The following is a 16,942-nucleotide window of genomic DNA, read 5'->3' on the forward strand; positions in this document are numbered from 1 at the left end:
TTCTTCCCCTCACATGACACACTGGCAGCTATGTGATCAGCAATCTCGGAAGTATCACCTGCTAGGTTGTGCCATCGATGCCATGTTCCATGTTGGAAGTAGGAGGCTGAGCATAAAGGACGTCCATGCATATATTGGGATAAGCAATCTAGTCACAGCTTTCGAGCAATATGTTACTTGTATGACAAACTCTCTGCTTAGTTCTAACTGTTAATCCCTCCCCTCTTACATCCACTCTACTTTATCTATTGCTCATTGACAATGTCATTATACAATATTAGCAGATTGTACTTTTTGTACCAGCATGTTTATTGTTACAGTATTGTATAAAGCTGATCATGGGAAATAGTGCTGTTATTTTTACGTGGTGGAGACCAGCAATGGGTATTCATTTACCTGGGAGGTGATGTCATACATTCCAGCTCTGAGGCTACTTGCATAAATGATATTAAGAAGCACACCTGAGCCTTGTAGTTATTTTGTGTTGGATATAAATGCAGTAAATTCAGGACAGAACCTGAAAGAAAAAATAGCATGTGCATTCTAGCTTGTGCAGGTTTTATATTAATATCAGAATATTCTGATCAATACATGTGAGAGCTCCCTAAAACTTCTACAGTTTTATCCTTGTATAATGTGGACTTGGTTAGCAAGAAAAGAGTCCCCAGTGGTAAATAAACAGAATTCCAGTCAAATATTGTCCAAAAAAAGTTACCTTGGAGCTGTTCTGAAATCCTTCCTAACAATTCTGGTGGGAACCTATTTTAAATTTTATGCAGGGCTGCCCAGTTTGAAAAGCATGCATCCTGCTTGCTGGAAAAACCGCCAGCTGTCATTTTTAGATTAATTTGGAGAGGCTTGCTAACTAATTTAAAAGGTAATGCATTTGAATGAATAAGTAATATTTTAAAAGCTAATGTACTGTCACTTGTTTCCTCTAGCATTCATGGAATAGAATGCAAGAACTGTGCTAACCCAGCCTATGGGAAGGAAGAATTCCTCATCTTAATAGTGAGGGGAACAGATATACCAGATCCTATTATATCCTGCAGCACCCCCCTCAGCCTTCCAGAGAACTACATCCTTGGAATTCAGGCCTTTAGACACTGAATGCATCCCACAAAAAGGAGGCAAAAGATATCTCATAAAAAAGAGGACCATGAGGACATAGCTTTGCATAAAGTTTGCATGTGCTCATACAGGTTTAGATGCAAATTTAGAAATAATTGCTATAATTTGAATAACAATATAGATCTCACACAGTGGGAAGGACTTTAACGTGCTGCTCTGTCTGTTGGCTAGATGCTAATCCAGGCATCCCCAGCAAGGTGCCCATGGGTGCTAGTTTGAGCACAGACTACTTTCTGGGCACACACCAGGTTCCCTGCTCCTCCTGGTTTTTAAATTTATTTTAGATTATCCATCCATCCATCCATCCATCCACCCATCCATCCATCCAACAGGGAGGCTGACACATGATATACCAAAGGACCAGCCTCCTCCTCTACCTTTATTTTCAATAATGCTTTAGAGCTCCACGTGGACCATAGTGGCATTCTTAGAAAAGAAAAATGCTGAGCATCTGGAATCCAGCGGTTCATTTTGAAGCTTCCTCAGTCACTGAGAAAAGAAAAAAAGATAACCTGGGTGGTGATAGAGAGCATCCTGAGGAGTTAAGAGGGTGGCAGGAGCCGGGGTTGTTCGCCTTATGTTGGGCGGGGGGGGGGGAGGTGCTCTGTGAATTGCCTGGCTGGGGTCTTAGGGGTGGGGAAGTCCCTATTGTTGTGTGTGGGGTATTTTGAACATCCAACTGATTAATTCAATGGATCCTGAGTGCTGATAAAACAGATTTGACCAGTGTAGTGACCTGCAGAAGAAACATGCCCTAAATATAAATCTGTTATGGAAAACACAGGGTGCAGCTAGATATCACTTTAAAATGTACCTTTTTTGCAGGGTTTCAGAGAACTGTGAAAGTTGATGGTGGTTATTTAATTCTGCACCTGGATGATGTTATATTTGTTGTTGTTTTGTGACATATAACTGTGTGTGTGTGTGTGTGTTAACATCGACATGAGTTTCTTCAAGAGGACAGGTGGAATAGAAGATGCATAAATGCTTAGAACAGATTTGAGGGAGGGGGGAATTCAGGGAACAGGCTGATGGGTACATTAGAACACGGGTAGGCAGCCTGTTGGCCCCTGGCTGTTCTGGACTAAACCCCTGACCATCCTTGAACATTGGTCTGACAGGGGCTTATGGGAATTGTAATCCAAAACATCTGATATCATAAAGGCCGAAAAGCACATTATCTTTGGCATACTAGGTGGAGCAAGGGACAGTAACAAAATTACAGGAGTGAGATTTCGCTTTCTGTTCTCCCAGATGTATGAAACCAGGCAGAAGTAGCTTATTCATTGTCCTTACTTTTCACACACTACACAAAAAAAGCACTCCCAGTTGGAGGCAGTAGAACATGGAATGCTGATTCTTGCTACTCAGTCCATTCCTTCTATTCCAACTGAGCTTGAGATGATCAAAAATGATTACAAGCTAAGACTGTTTGGTGATTTCCTCCCATTTTTTTAGAGAGCAATTCTATTACAAGGAAAAATATAAGTCACCAGAGCTGACAATACAAGGTCCCAACAGAGACAGAAAAATCCAATTTATATGGAAATCACTGACCCTATATTCCCTTGTGGGTAACCCATCAGGTCAAATAAGATGGACTCTGCAAAGATACCCAGAAAAAACTGCAATGCTGCTTTGTCTGTGATACATAATTTGATGATAAGACCAAAGTACAACTTCAAAGAGACCAATTGCATCATCTGGTGAATCTAATTAAATCCATTCTGCTGGTTAGAGATCAACTTTGGAGATTCGCCATTTTTTTAACCTGGATATTATTATTCACCATTATTTAACGCAGATATTGTTATACTTTATATCAAAGCACATGGAACATCATTTGATATATAAATATAAGCTAAGAAACAAAAGAATGATGCATTATTGAGTGAAATGGAAGTGCCATCAGAACAAAACATTAAACACGGAAGTCTAACCAAAGAGACAAATAAAGGAACAGGAAGAATTATACCTATTAAATCAAAGAGCATATACTTTTTATGGCAAAGACTCTAGATACGAAATTATGTCATCATGACATTGTTCTTTTGAGCAGGATATCTAGCCAACTGGATCATTTTGGAAGAAAAATGCAACAGCAAACTGAGTAAATAATAGCATTGAGGGTAAAATACTGTTCCTTCTAACTAGCAATATTGTCTCCACAAATTTTATCTAGAACAGAAGAACTATATTCAAAAGCAAATGCTGGCAAAGAAGCAGAATATAGTGAGTTTATGCCACTGGAGCCATCCTAAAACTGTTTCAGTACATGCATGTAAGATCAGCCTCTCTGCAATGCTAACTGTGGTGGCAGAATCAAGAGCAGATAAAGCTTTAGTACATAACTGCCAAAAAATTCTTTCCACATAATTCTTTTATGTCCAAGTGATACCATACATGCACAGTTCAATACGGTCTTACAACATAATGAAAATGATTGACTTAACCTACTTTGGACCTGTTCAGGGTAAGAAGGCGAGGAATACCAGATGATGAAGTATGATTAAAAGAAGAAAAGCAATGCAAAGCAGCTACGGTAACCCTGGTAGATGCAGGGTCACCAAGGAAGAGTGACAATTCTCATGGCTCCTAGACATTGCCTCTTAGGTCATTGGATTGTTCAGATTCAGAGTTTGGGTTTGAGGTAGTCTCTTTCGCTCTTTCAAAGTACAAATGTCTGGGATCAGGATTTACACTGGGGTAGTGGTGGGTTCTGTATAAAATATATAGGAGAATGCAAAATGTGAGCACTTGTAGAGCATAAGCACTTATTAAGTGCATATCAAGTGGTCAGAAATTAAAAAGAAAGCAAATATAGCTCAGATAACTTTAATAAAGTCAAGGCAGCATATACAATATTGCCAACATATATTATTGCACAGTACATCAACCAAGCCATGTTTCTGAGAATGGCATCATGGAACAAAGTATTTAAAGAAAACAGGGTACACTGAAGTCATTTAAAAAAGCAAGCAAGCATGATAATGTGGAGCTGGCCATTAAAGCTCTTTCACTCTCATCTATCTGAACAATAAAAGGCATTGCTAAACTAGAGAAGGATACCTCTTGCTCCAAAGCTGTTAACAACATTCAACATGAGTGCCTTACAGCACAATTCCATGGATGTTTTCTATTTATATCATTTATGTATGCATATACACACATATATAAACCTACATATACATTAAGAGGCCCTGACCTTCTAGAGATTTACAAAATTATATTATTTCAAAATACAACAGCTTGGGACCAGACCAAGTCAGCTGATTTTAAGTTCAACTAAATTAGGCTGCAATCCTATATCCGCTTATCTGGGATATGTGAATGTGTATAGGATTGAAGGGTTGGATCCAACTCAAACACTGTAAAGTTATTGTGGAAAAACAAGTCAAATTTCCCAAACAGGAAAACCCATTTTCTTCATGCCTGGACAGAAGGGTTATGTGGGAAAACTCTATTCTGGAAATTCCCAACTCCTTTTGTGAAATTAATTCAGATAATGGCTCTCACTTTGATTCTATAAAAAGTAGTTATGGGGGCGGGGGTTGTACTATTTTTGGCCATTTGGAAAAAATGTAAGCAGAATCTGCTTGGGCATATACTATGTGTGCTAGGAATTTAGAGTTTTCAGCATGAAGAAACATCTCTCATCTCCAAAACATACCTTCTAGGTTATGGAATTTTCTGCAACAGAGAATTATAGTCTGCAGTTTTCATATCGCTGTCTGCACAGCTGTAGACCATTCCAGTGAATGAAGAGAGTAGCTAAAGATGCTCCAATGAAGGATGTTTCAGTTAATGCATTTTAAGGAGACATTTGTCTATACAACAATGTAGGTAGGCTCTTGCTCAAGTCACAAGCAGAAGTAACCTTGCCTTAACACGAGGCAGAGGACCTGGGCACAGGTAAAGCCAACAGAGTGGGAGACTGAGCGGAACATCACTGAACTTTTCAGTGAGACTTGAACAGAACTTTGCAGAGAAAAGTGGGTACTATTCTGATTTTTCCATTTGGCATGAAAATGACTTGGGTTGGTCTTAGAAGCAAGGCAAAATGTAAGCCTAGTATTAATGTAGTTTCAGTGTTTTACTCCTACATAAGAGGCAGGGTTGTTCTGAGCTTTGCAGGCACTATACTTCCTTGGCACAGCAGTCTCAAAGATCAGTTTCCACCTGACAGTGACAGAATGTACCTACTCCCTTTACGAAGAGGTGTGCAGCTCCTTCTGAGGTGCAAGACAGTCAAAAACAAAGAATAACTACACAGACACAAAATCATTTATGATGCCCACAGATCTTCAGCTTGTAACTACATGTATTTTGAGTTCAAACTCAATTGAACTGGAAGATTTTCTTCCAACGTTCACAAATGTACGATTAAGCTCCTGTTTGGCAGTTATAATGCTCAAAAGTGTAATATAGTAGTTAGGAATGGTGCACTGACAGAGGCCTGTGAAAAGGACCTGAAATAGCATCTTATTTAGAGCACCAAATGGAACTGAGCAATTTACTTTCTCTGAAAAAGATTATTTTAATGATAGCACTTAAAGAAGATGTGTTTCTTACACAAACTAGAAGCAAGGCTGTAATAGGCATAAATAACATAGTACCATGCAAAGTAAAAGGCACAGTCTTAGACATTTCTGTATACAATCTTGGTTCAGTGTACTTTGGAACAGGGAATCAATCTCCCTCTTACTTTCTGGAAACAAAACATTCACACACTACAACCAAAACTAAGTTCAGAGCTAAAGGATATTATCTCAATTTTTAGCACGTAGCTAGATCTCACATGTCTATACAGTCACTGTAATGACATGTATTAATGCCAAGAGTTTCAGTGTGTTTCATACATGCTTCTTACCATCTGGTTCGATACATTCAAATTCAGATCTCACAGTAGTAGAGTTTTCTGTCTGATTCTATGAGAAACTAAGGACAGACAAACCACTAAGAGCCACTCATATTTAGTATCTGATAGAGTAGTCGCAAGGCTATCTGAACAATGTTGCATGGCAATTCTTACAGATATGTACCCACATGGTGACACTGGATATTTATCAAATTAGTGGTGCATCTTGGAAATAATCAAGATGGCTGATGGGCTCATTCCTACTTACTGCCAACTGGAGGCACTCTCATAAAAAATGCTGAGTACGCCTTGCCTCACAATGTGCTTTATTATATTACGATTGAATTAGTTCCAAGAAAGAAACAACCTAGATCACATGATGGTCTCCTGGAATCTCACATTTCAATTCTGCATAAGGGAGTTAAATAAACTTAAGCCCAGTCAGAAGGCAACTTTGGGACTTTAGGCCATGTTAAAATTGAGATACAGCTGTGCATTTTATAAACACCAGCTCTGGGAAAGGTGAGAAATGGCTGCCACAAAAAAACAGCCCCATGCAGAGCTCTCCCGTCACTTCCCGGCACAGTCAGATACAGCACAGGAACAGTGAAGTATATATGGAAGAACTGGGGAAATGGCACGAATAGGTCTGATTAAACATTATGTAGGTGGGGGCAAAAAACCTAAAACCTAGTCAGGACTGTTATCTTTGGCATAAGTTGTGCCATCAGAAGTAGCTTTCAGACATGAGAGGGACTTGCAGGCACACACCCTTACATTGAGGAGAACCCGACAAAAGGCTAAGCAATGTGCAGTAAGTCAAAGCCTATTTAGATTTTACACTAAATAAACCGAAAAGTCATGGCATAATCTGAAAGTTTCATAGCCATATTTTGGAGATAAAATGGATATGTAGAGGAAACCCAAAGAAAGTCCTAGGAAAATAGAATTTGTTAAAAAGGCATACTACTCCTGTTCCATCTCCAGCAGAAGTGATGCATTAATCTATTTGTTCACTAGCTTATGATTAGAAAGATGTCACATTCTCAGGCAGGACAATTATTCATATACTGTTCTGTTTCAACAGGTTAAAACAAACCTGTGATGAACAAAGAATGCTTGAAATGGCCCAGATTTGTTAGAAAAACCTGATTGATTATAATGAAAGGCTAGCAAATTAGAAGAACACTGTAAAAAAAGGTTTGCAGTACAAGAAGTGGCAGTTGTAAGTGGCCATTTTCATATTTTCAAGCAGTTTCAAGAGTAGAGCTTTGCCGGCCGCTCACAATGCATCTGAATCTCTTCAGCAAGGTTGAGGCAGTGCAGAATTCGTCTTTTCTCAGCTGCCAGATCTTCTTTGGAGACCTGCCCCAACAGTTTTTTGGCAAAGAGGATCAGGTCTTGCATGAAGAGGCCCACTGATGAATTTGGGGCCTGAGGGAGATCCTCTAAGCATCCACTTTTGAAGCAGAAGTTGATCATCTTGTTCCGTTTCAATCCTGGTGCCCTTTCTTCAATCCAAGTCAGAGGCCTAGATCAAACAAGAAGGAATAGGAAAGGTTAAAAATGCAAAAGTTATAATATCCAAAATTGACTTAATTGCAAGAAAGGTTGTGAATAAGATGCAGTTATCATAGTACCATGGATGACAGAGAAATCTGCAACACATCCAAATGAGACCAGAGTTCTGTAAATCTGACCTGTGGATTCTGTGGTGGACTGGCTTTTTCGAGTTGTATGGATTCTGCAGACTTGTAGATATTCTTCTCTTTTTACTTTTGGGGGCAGGGGAAATTACCTCTTGTACAATACATTTCTCTTACCTCCCTAAAAAGAATCTGATACCAGCAGCCAGTGGTCAACACAATGAAAGACACCTATATATCCCTAACCTATATCTATAGATTTCTATCTATATGATAGAAACATTTTGCAAAATACTTATTGATAACATTTTCTAGATAAGAAAATAAAGCATTAACTAAAAATAAATTCACAAAATATGACTGCCTTTCTGCCCTAGAGCTCTCCCATGGTACCAAAAAGCAAAGCAATAGTGATTTCTCCCAAGCTTAAAATGTTTCACAGCAAATCAATTTTACCAAAATCAGTCAAGAATATACCACAAATGCTTTACCTTTTCTCAAATAAAATACACCCATGATGAGCTTATCAAAATCTAGGGCTCTGTCACAGCCAGGCACATAAAAATAAATGAAGTCCTAAATGAGAGCTAGCTGAATATTCTGCTAATGCAAATGCACTGACATCACTGGAATTATGCCAACAGGAAACCTGGCCCGGCAACAGAATAGTCCTGGAATGCTGTGTGTATCAGCCAAAAGCTAAAAGGGCAGCATGACATTCAAAAGTTATTTGCACAGTGATCACTTGGTTTTGAAAAAAAAAAACAAAATTTCCTGTCCTAGACAAGCTGGCCACAGGTGTACACAGCAGTTTTCTGATCTTCTATGAAAAATCATGTGTAGCTTATTAAAATTCATGGTGCATGCTATGCTGGATGCTTGTTCCCACTTCTTAGCACCACCTGCTGGTGTTCTTTCTCTTTTATGAAAAGCTATCAGATTGCTGCCTTTTACAGAGGAAAATACATTTAACTAGAAGCCTGCAGCTTGCAAAATCACCAACTGCTCTCCAGTGCTTTGTTTGGCTCTTCTTGTCCCCTTTGGGCTGCAACGTCACAAAACTAAGTCACTAAGTCATGACTTAGTGTCAATCCAAGTCATGGCTGACAGAGTTCTCCTACCAGATTCTCAGGTCTAGTTCTAGTAAGCCTCCACTTCCTGGCCAACACTCCACATTCCTCCAATGCGCTCACCTCTTCCTGTCCAGCAGTTCAAAACCCCTGTGCCTTTAGGTCCTGGGCTCTGACCAGGACCAATTCCCCGTCATTATCAGGGCCAACAAGAGTTCTTACTTGCACAGTGACAATTTACTCTTCCCTCATTAAGTTCAGATGAGGACTGCCCTCCCGTAAGACAGGGTGAAATCCCCTCTTCAGGCACTGGAGCAGGAGGAATGAAAGCTGCTCTCTGGTCCTACTTCCAGAGGGTGCTCCAGAAAGCCCTACCAGTCCCTCTCTGGGAAATGCCTCAAAGAGAGAAGATTGGAGGGACTCTCTGAAGAACAGCCCACTCTCTGTTTCCCTGAGGGAATCTTCACGGTAAATTAGAGGATAGTCAGCCACTCTTGGCCACCCACCCTCTGGCTTGCACATCCCATCGCCCCACTGTGTGTTCCCCCATTCCCTTTCTCTCATCACTTACTCCCTGCTTTTGGAGTGTGTGGGGAGGTAAATGTGACATGGGAAGAATGGGGTGCAGCGAACAAGGTTGTGGCTGAACCTTCCATGCCAGCACACTAGCCCAGCCAGTGGAGCTTAGCACCCTCCCTCTAATAATGAACTCAGGCAGTGAGCACAGTGGGATTGTAGGCTCTGAGAGGTAAGAATGAGACAGCAAAATGCCTGGGGAAAAGCCGAAGAAATGCAGTAGGACATAAAAGCAGCCAGCTAGCCAGCCTAAAGAATAAACAGACCAGAAAAAAACAGTTTACTGAGGTACGAGTGGCATGGGACATTGACTTCAGCTAGAAAGCGAGAGAGAGAATGAGAGAGAGAGAGAAGTAGGTGGAGGAACCAGAATGCCCGGCTTGGGCTCCTTCTCTCCTTCTGGTTAGCTGCTGGCACTCTGAATAGGAGTGTGCTTGAAAGGAAGTGAAGTTACCCCACATTCTGCTCTCGCTTCCATGTGTATAAACAGATGACCTAATGGCATGATTTAATACTGATGGATCTTTGCGAACAGTTGTTTAATTATTCAATGAAACCGAACAGCGGTAGCTCTTCAATCAGTCACTGTCATTGTGCCTAACAGCATATTGACTGGCAGAAATACACAGGGAATCTTTTCGCAGTGTGGAGATAAATCTGCTAATATTTGCATATCAATTATTAAAGGCACAACAGGATATTTTTTCTGGTCACTTGGCAACCTTGTTTGCAGAGTGATGATTTTAAAACAGAAATAAAAATAAAACCAAAACCAAAACAGGCACTGTTCCCTGTATGAAAACCTATTCACTCCCCCTTATTTTTGGTTGCCATTCCTCCTAATATATTTCATCACTTGCTTTAGATCAGCCCTTCCTTTCTGGCCACAGATATTGATGGAATACTGAACTCTGTTTAGTGCATCTAGATGTCCAATCATTTGCAGAACTTGGATAGGGGTACTTGCTTGGCCTACTGAGGGACGTTTCCCTTTGCCAGTTCCCCTTAGTTCTGCTTGCACATCGATTAGACTGGCAAGGGGGGGTTACCCCACACATGCAGGGCCCCCTGTGCCTCCAGAGATTAAGAGAGCACCCAGCCCAGCAGTTCATGTATGTCCTCATTGCCAGGTCATATAATTTGGGATTAGAAGGGAAAGACTTCTAGTTCAGATAGTATAATCTTCAAGAGTCAGTCCCTCCCCTTTTTAGAAGTTAAACTCTACATTTTCAGGTTATCACTACTGTATCTAAACTATCCAAGATAATGGATAGCTTTCTGGAATGTCTACTTCTGCTATTGTTTATCCTAAGTTTAAGTGATCTTCTTACAGGGAGAACTAGGCACCAGGTTCCAAGATAGGAGCTCAGATAGGATGATAAGCACATTCTGAGAATGTTATGCACTGTTACTATTCCTAACAGATTGACTTTACTGTCCTATGATAATGTGTAAATCAAGCACAAAAGCTATTGAGAGAGACAAGGTAGAGATGCATAGAACAAGAGATTTAGTCAAACAAAAATGGAAGGCTCAAATGAGCAAAACCAGTTCTATTCCACCAAGATAAGTATGAAAAATGTCCACTCTGAGTTAAAGTGGGAAACAACAATCCTCATTTTTAATTATAAAAGATCAATTCTAATCAGAATAGCAAAACTAAACTGTTTCCTGACTCCCAGAAAAAGCTTCTGAGCTAGAAACATGAACACTTGTGGTCATGTTTATACTATAGAAGTAGGGGGAAATAATTGCTCTTGGGCTATGTAACCTACTAGCAACAGATAGAGGATTATGGTTAATTAACATATGTATAACTTAATTAGACCAACCTCTTGTTTGCAGTCTGAAAATGTGCCGTCATTCTGGAGTAATTTTTCTCTTTCTGCTCTACCCTTGTAGCTGATGTGACAGTGAGGTCCCCAAAGAGATCAACTAACCAAGTCAGGCGGGCAATTCCACTAAAAGCTGGAAACCCTGAATGTTCTTCATCCAGTGGGCCCCCTTTAGCAATGAGAAAAAGGACATGGAACACATGGCTGGAAAAAAGAGCATTCTAAAATATCTTTGAATGGGTATATTGTATGATATTATGGACCAATTAATTTCTAAGGCCTAGTCTAGATGAACAATAGAGCAATAGAACTGCCTGCATCACTTCAGGCTACAGTTGGGAAGTGGAAGAAGACATGTGTTTAATGTTCTCTTATATTAATTCTTCTTTGCAAACAGAAAACCAGCACAGGTGGTGGTAAAAGGATAAGTCCATAATCTTTCTCCTTGCTGTTGTAATTTGCAATTCTCAGGGTTTTTCTTTCTTTTTTACATGGGGAAGGATTCAAACATCCTGCCCCTTCCCATTTGCAGTTCGAAGTGTTACAGTCCATTCAACAACCTCATACTGCTTCATGTCCGTACTTATGTATGTACACAGCGTATCAGAGGACTGTATATTTAATTTTCATTCAGTGCTTCTTCTGAAATATTGAGAAGTGTTATTTCATTTCATATAACCCTCTACGTTAGGTCACCATTTATGGATGAAGAATGGAAATTGAGACATAGGCTTGTTGCAAACAAGATGATTAACACTGGCCCTGGTTTATTGGCCTTAAACAGGACTGAGATGCCAAACATAAGCATGTTCTGGACTTAATACTAAACATTTCTATTAACCTTGGTTTAGTGTTCTGTCAAGACTAAAAACTTTGATTTATTTTATCTATGGTTTACTTGAGAAAAGCTAAATTTGTAAACTATCATTAAAAATTGGTTTATTTCAGTAAACCATAGTTAAGTCTAACTGCAGTTTGACCAGGTTCAGACATAACACTAAAATGCAGTTAGTTAAAAATAGATAGAAAAACTTCTATTTTGGGCTGAGCGTCTGCAACGGCCCCAAAGTCACACAGTTAAGTGGGGACTAGAACTCAGATCACCTGAATCCCACTCCTTTACTCTTACCCACTAAACCACACTGGCTTAGTCATTAATAATGTAAACCATAGCTAACAAACACGCTTCCAAACATGGTTTTGAATTACAGTTTGTAGTCTGTCTTTAACTATGTTTTACATAGTCAGGTACAATCAATAACTACAGTATAGTACAGAAAACAAACCATGGTTAAACATTACAACTCCATAAAATCAGTCACTGGCCCACAGTTCTCTGGATATGGTCGTATGAATGAATTATTAAGTACTAGCCATAAATTAGATTAGAATCACAGTTGGTCAAATACTCTGTAACAACTAACCTGTGAAGTGTAACGTTCCCTTTACAAGCTCTTTCCCTGCCACCTCTTTCTTCAGCTGTTTGTACTCCTCGGTCAGTAGTTCAATATGTTCCACATGGAGGATTTTACCTAATATGTAAACAAATACAAATAGGTTTTCATGGGATTGCATACTGTGCCAAATGGGGGTCAAAAAACAATCGACACTTAGGAAGGACAGTGGGATGGTTGTCAATGCTTTTGGTTTTGTCCGGTGGCATGGGAGCAGTGATTCTGAACTTCTGCTTGATATGCAGCTGGAAACAAGCTCTTTCAGTAACAGCACTGGCAATCCTACAGTGAGGCAGTAGCTAAGCATTTCATTGTTTGGCCACCCTTGAATAAGCTGATAAGGAACACTTTCCAGAACTTGTGAGCCACCGTGCTACATAGTCCATTCACATACGATGCTCTGTCAGTTATTTGATACCCTGATGTGGGAAGGTGGGCTACAAACATACAAGGCTTATCAAGTGGTACACTGTAGATCAGCCTTCCCTAACCTGGTGGCCTTCAGAGGAACTGCAGCTCCCAGAATTCTCATCCAGGAGGGCCATTGACTGGGAATTCTGGGAGATGCAATCCAAAGGTGTCTGGAAGGTACAAAGTTGGGGAAGGCTGCTGTGGATGATTGGTGGGGGTAGGTCACAAGCTGTCCAGGTCTGCTCCAAAGTATGACGAGCTACTACAGTAATCCCACTTTAACTGTCCTATTTGCCCCCTTTGCTTTTTTCTTTTCTTTTTTTTTTTTTTAAGAATGGGCATATTCTTTACTTTAAGGTATGCTTGAATGAAAAACTATTAAGGGGAAACAAGAAAATTTACAACATGTGTTAGATAAGATGACATGAAAATAGTAAAAGTGATGGACATGAAAACGGTCATACAATCTTTTTCTGTATGTACTTTCTAGGAAAGGTGAAATGTGCTTTTAACATAATAAAAATAAATAAAAGAAGAAATAACTACTGCCTAGATCTAAGACTGATCTTTCTGCAGTATGGAGTGTTCTCTAGTTGTCCATTTTATATCTTTTGATTTGAGAATCCATCCAATTAGTCAATCAGGCAAAGTTATTTTCCAGAAGACATTAGTCATCCTATACATGCAACATAATCAGATATATATTAAGAAGTAGGATCTCCAGCATGTTGAAATCCATTTTGCATAATAAATTTGTGCCTTGTCCCTTAGGTTATGAGAGAGAACATAGATATGTTCCTAGATTCCTCATTTGTAAACTATTTCTCCCTATCATGCAATAAAACTTCTCCCTACATTTTTAAAGGAACTCTCCATCTGAGATATCCAGGTTCTATTATGAAGAAATAAGCAAGACCCCTGTGCCTTCAGTACTTCCACAGAGAGAACTCACATATTTTCTTCCATTAAGATGCTATGATGGAAGAAAAAGTATTTGCTGCAATCATTACAATGTGGAGAACATTTTCATTATTGGCTGTGGAATGAAAGCTAGTGTGGTGTCCCAGATAGAACATTGGACTAGGATTCAGGTGATCCAAGTTCTAGTGCCCACTCAACCACAAGGCCACTGGGAAATTGGTCCAGTCACTGATTCTCAGCCTAAGCTACCTCATAGGGTGGTTAGGGGATAAAATGGAAATGAAGATGAATATTATTGTAAGCTGCCTTGGGTTCCTTGCTGGATATAAATATCATAAATAAACGCACCTTAGCAATTGGGCCACACTGGCACAGACACTCTAAATTAAAAAGCAGCAAAACTGTGCTGCCAAACATTATTTGAAGCAACTAATTATGTCTCCGCATATTACCTTTCTGCTCTGCCATCTCCCAGAGCTCATGTGCTGCCTTTGCAGACAGCGCCATAGGGTATTCAACAAGGACATGTTTCCCGGCCTCTAGGAACATCCTTATAGAAGCAAAATAGATAAACGTTACAATTTTGTATCCTGCACTTCCTTTGAAAAGCGCACAGCAATTTTTAGGTATTTCAAATGTATTCTCAGCAGCCTTGCAAAACTATGATTCCAAGAGCCTTTTTTAAAAAACCAAAACAAAAAATAGCATATATAGTGCAGCCAGTTTCAAAGAAGTTTACCATTTGGAGTGGAATTTAAGGAGAACAGGGAGTATTTCTAGGCACTAAGGACCATTTTTATATGTTGTACTCTGGAACCCAGGTAAATGATACATACAAGCAGTACTGGTAATCTGAGAATGATACATCCATGTGTATACTGCTGTTTTTCTAGATGAATGCCACAGAAGAGGTGATAAGGATTTTTTTTTAAATCTAAATTTATATTATGATTACGCACCACTGTCAATTGATAAGGCAATGACGTTTTTGCACTTGGATATAATGCCTTAATACAAACAGTAAAAGAATTTGGCTGCAAGTAATTCCTTTTTATAAGATATTATCTGGAATGATGGAGTATGAATGGACATATTAATGGCATTTTGATGCCAGAAAAGTAGAAATGCAGTACCTGATGCTCTCGTGGTGGTTTCGGTTATCTGTGCTGATGATGGCAGCTTGGACCTCTGTGCTGTCCAGAGCATCTTGTAGACTAATTTGCTTGACATTGTGAACATTACCTAGAGATCTCCTAGTTTCAGCAGAAATAAAAATGAATGAAAGTATACCTGCCATGAACTTCATTGCTGTGGTACAACAAACACTCCATAGAGAAAGCAATGACAGCTCTTGGCTCTTTACAGATCTTGGCATCTAGAACTGAGAGCTCCACACTGAAGTTCTGGATCAGCCATAGACTCACTGGGTACAAATGAAGTTGCTACCATGCGCTTCTGTGATATGGAAAACGTCTCTCCTCACGCTGATACCAGCTTCAAGAGCCCTGTTCCAGCCTCCTTCATTGTGTGCGATTAAGACATCTTCAACAAGGAATGAGGTCTGTACCTCTGGAAATACCTCTGCGGAAATGGTTTGGCAGGCTCTCTCCCCTGGCTTTTACAATAGGTTTTAAAGTATTTATTTAGGAAAGTTTTCAGATTTTTAAAAACATATATTTGTTCACTGTTTAATTGGCACTATAGTATGCTGCTAAAGTTTTCCATTCTTTTGCTTCACAGCATTTCAGGCTTAAATGCAGGTCTGTTGCCTCAAGTATTTGGAGAAACAGGAAAAACAGTTTACGTTCATAATACTGGCCCCTCTGTTTTAAATGCTGCTCCACCCTAGATGAAACCAGTAGGCATAGACAGGGCATGATAAGCAATGGCTGACTGTTATCACTGATTGCCATGTTGTCTGAACCAGCTGTGGTGATCTAGCATCGTAACTCATCATGGCTGAGAAGCATGGTAAGAAACAACAGCTGCTTTTAGGGTTTTTCCCTAGATTGCTCATTGCATAGTTTCAACTTTCCCATTGTGGAAAAAGCTCTAAGACAAATGAGTTACTTGGCAAGATTGCCCCCCGTTTCCTGCTCCTTCCATTCAGACATGGGTGGGCATCAGCTCCATAGCAATCAGTTGGGCAGGGCTGACCCAAATGGGGCAGCACCACCAAGTTGGTTGCTCCCCACTTGTGCTTGGAAGACTTATCCTTAGACAGGAGTGGGGGAATCAGCTGGGCAGTGAGAGTAGATCAGCCACCCCTCCCTCCTGTTCTAGCGATCTCCTCTGGAGCAGGAAGTAGGGGTGCCTGATCAGCAGCACTTCAGCACATGGCCTATGTTTGTGCATCAAATACTGATTAACAGCTCGATGAATTGCAGCTGTCAAAGAAGGCCTCATTCCTCCCTGCAATGTCACCAGGACACCACCAGGAGGAGTGAGAGAGAAGCAAGTAGGGGTAGACTCAAAGCAACCATGATGAGTCCAATCATCATGGTTCGTTATGGCTGCCTAAACTTAGTCGTAACCCATGGTGGTGCTTTACTGGGTGCTGTTATGTACTAATCCATCCATTAAAAGTTTTAGTAGTTATTTATTTATTCATTCTAAAAAATATTATACCATCCACTATCAAGGTCTCAGGACGGTTCTATGAACAAACGATCTCCCTTTACTGTGTTTCTCATGATGTATTTTAATCTTGAGCCAGCCTCAGAGAACTGCTGGGGCAGCCCTTCCCACAGTTTCCCTGGAACTATTTAAGACCTGTGTACCATGGGGGAAGGCAGAAGTGGAAAAGCCCTGGACAAGGAACTTGTGTCATCAGCTCCTGAAAGGAAAATCAACCCAAGAGAACTCTGTTGTCCCATATTTTATAACATGTATTTGTTTTTGTATTTCAAAACTGGAAATGGCACCATAGCAAAAAGGTGTCAGTCCAAAAAATGTCCATAAACATCTAAATTCATATATTCTTCACTTTCCTGAGAAGCTCAAGCAGCATTAACTTTCCCATTCTGAGTTCAAAATGGTT

General features: G+C 40.0%; 1 protein-coding gene across 2 annotated transcripts in view; it reads right to left on the bottom strand.

The window, feature by feature from the left end:
- Positions 1 to 3,950: 3,950 nt before the first annotated feature.
- BLVRA (biliverdin reductase A) overlaps positions 3,951 to 16,942 on the bottom strand; it is a 34,921-nt gene continuing 21,929 nt past the window's right edge. For both annotated transcript variants that reach the window (XM_044453998.1, XM_044453988.1), the window contains exons 3-7: positions 15,036 to 15,155; positions 14,355 to 14,452; positions 12,541 to 12,648; positions 11,114 to 11,285; positions 3,951 to 7,520 (exon numbers count right to left, since the gene is read on the bottom strand). In XM_044453998.1, the coding sequence (XP_044309933.1) occupies positions 7,247 to 7,520; positions 11,114 to 11,285; positions 12,541 to 12,648; positions 14,355 to 14,452; positions 15,036 to 15,155 (772 nt within the window). In that variant the 3' untranslated portion in view covers positions 3,951 to 7,246. The remainder of the gene's footprint in view (positions 7,521 to 11,113; positions 11,286 to 12,540; positions 12,649 to 14,354; positions 14,453 to 15,035; positions 15,156 to 16,942) is intronic.

Source organism: Varanus komodoensis, unplaced genomic scaffold, assembly GCF_004798865.1.
Source record: "Varanus komodoensis strain SLA01 unplaced genomic scaffold, ASM479886v1 scaffold10, whole genome shotgun sequence".
Taxonomy (NCBI): domain Eukaryota; kingdom Metazoa; phylum Chordata; class Lepidosauria; order Squamata; family Varanidae; genus Varanus; species Varanus komodoensis.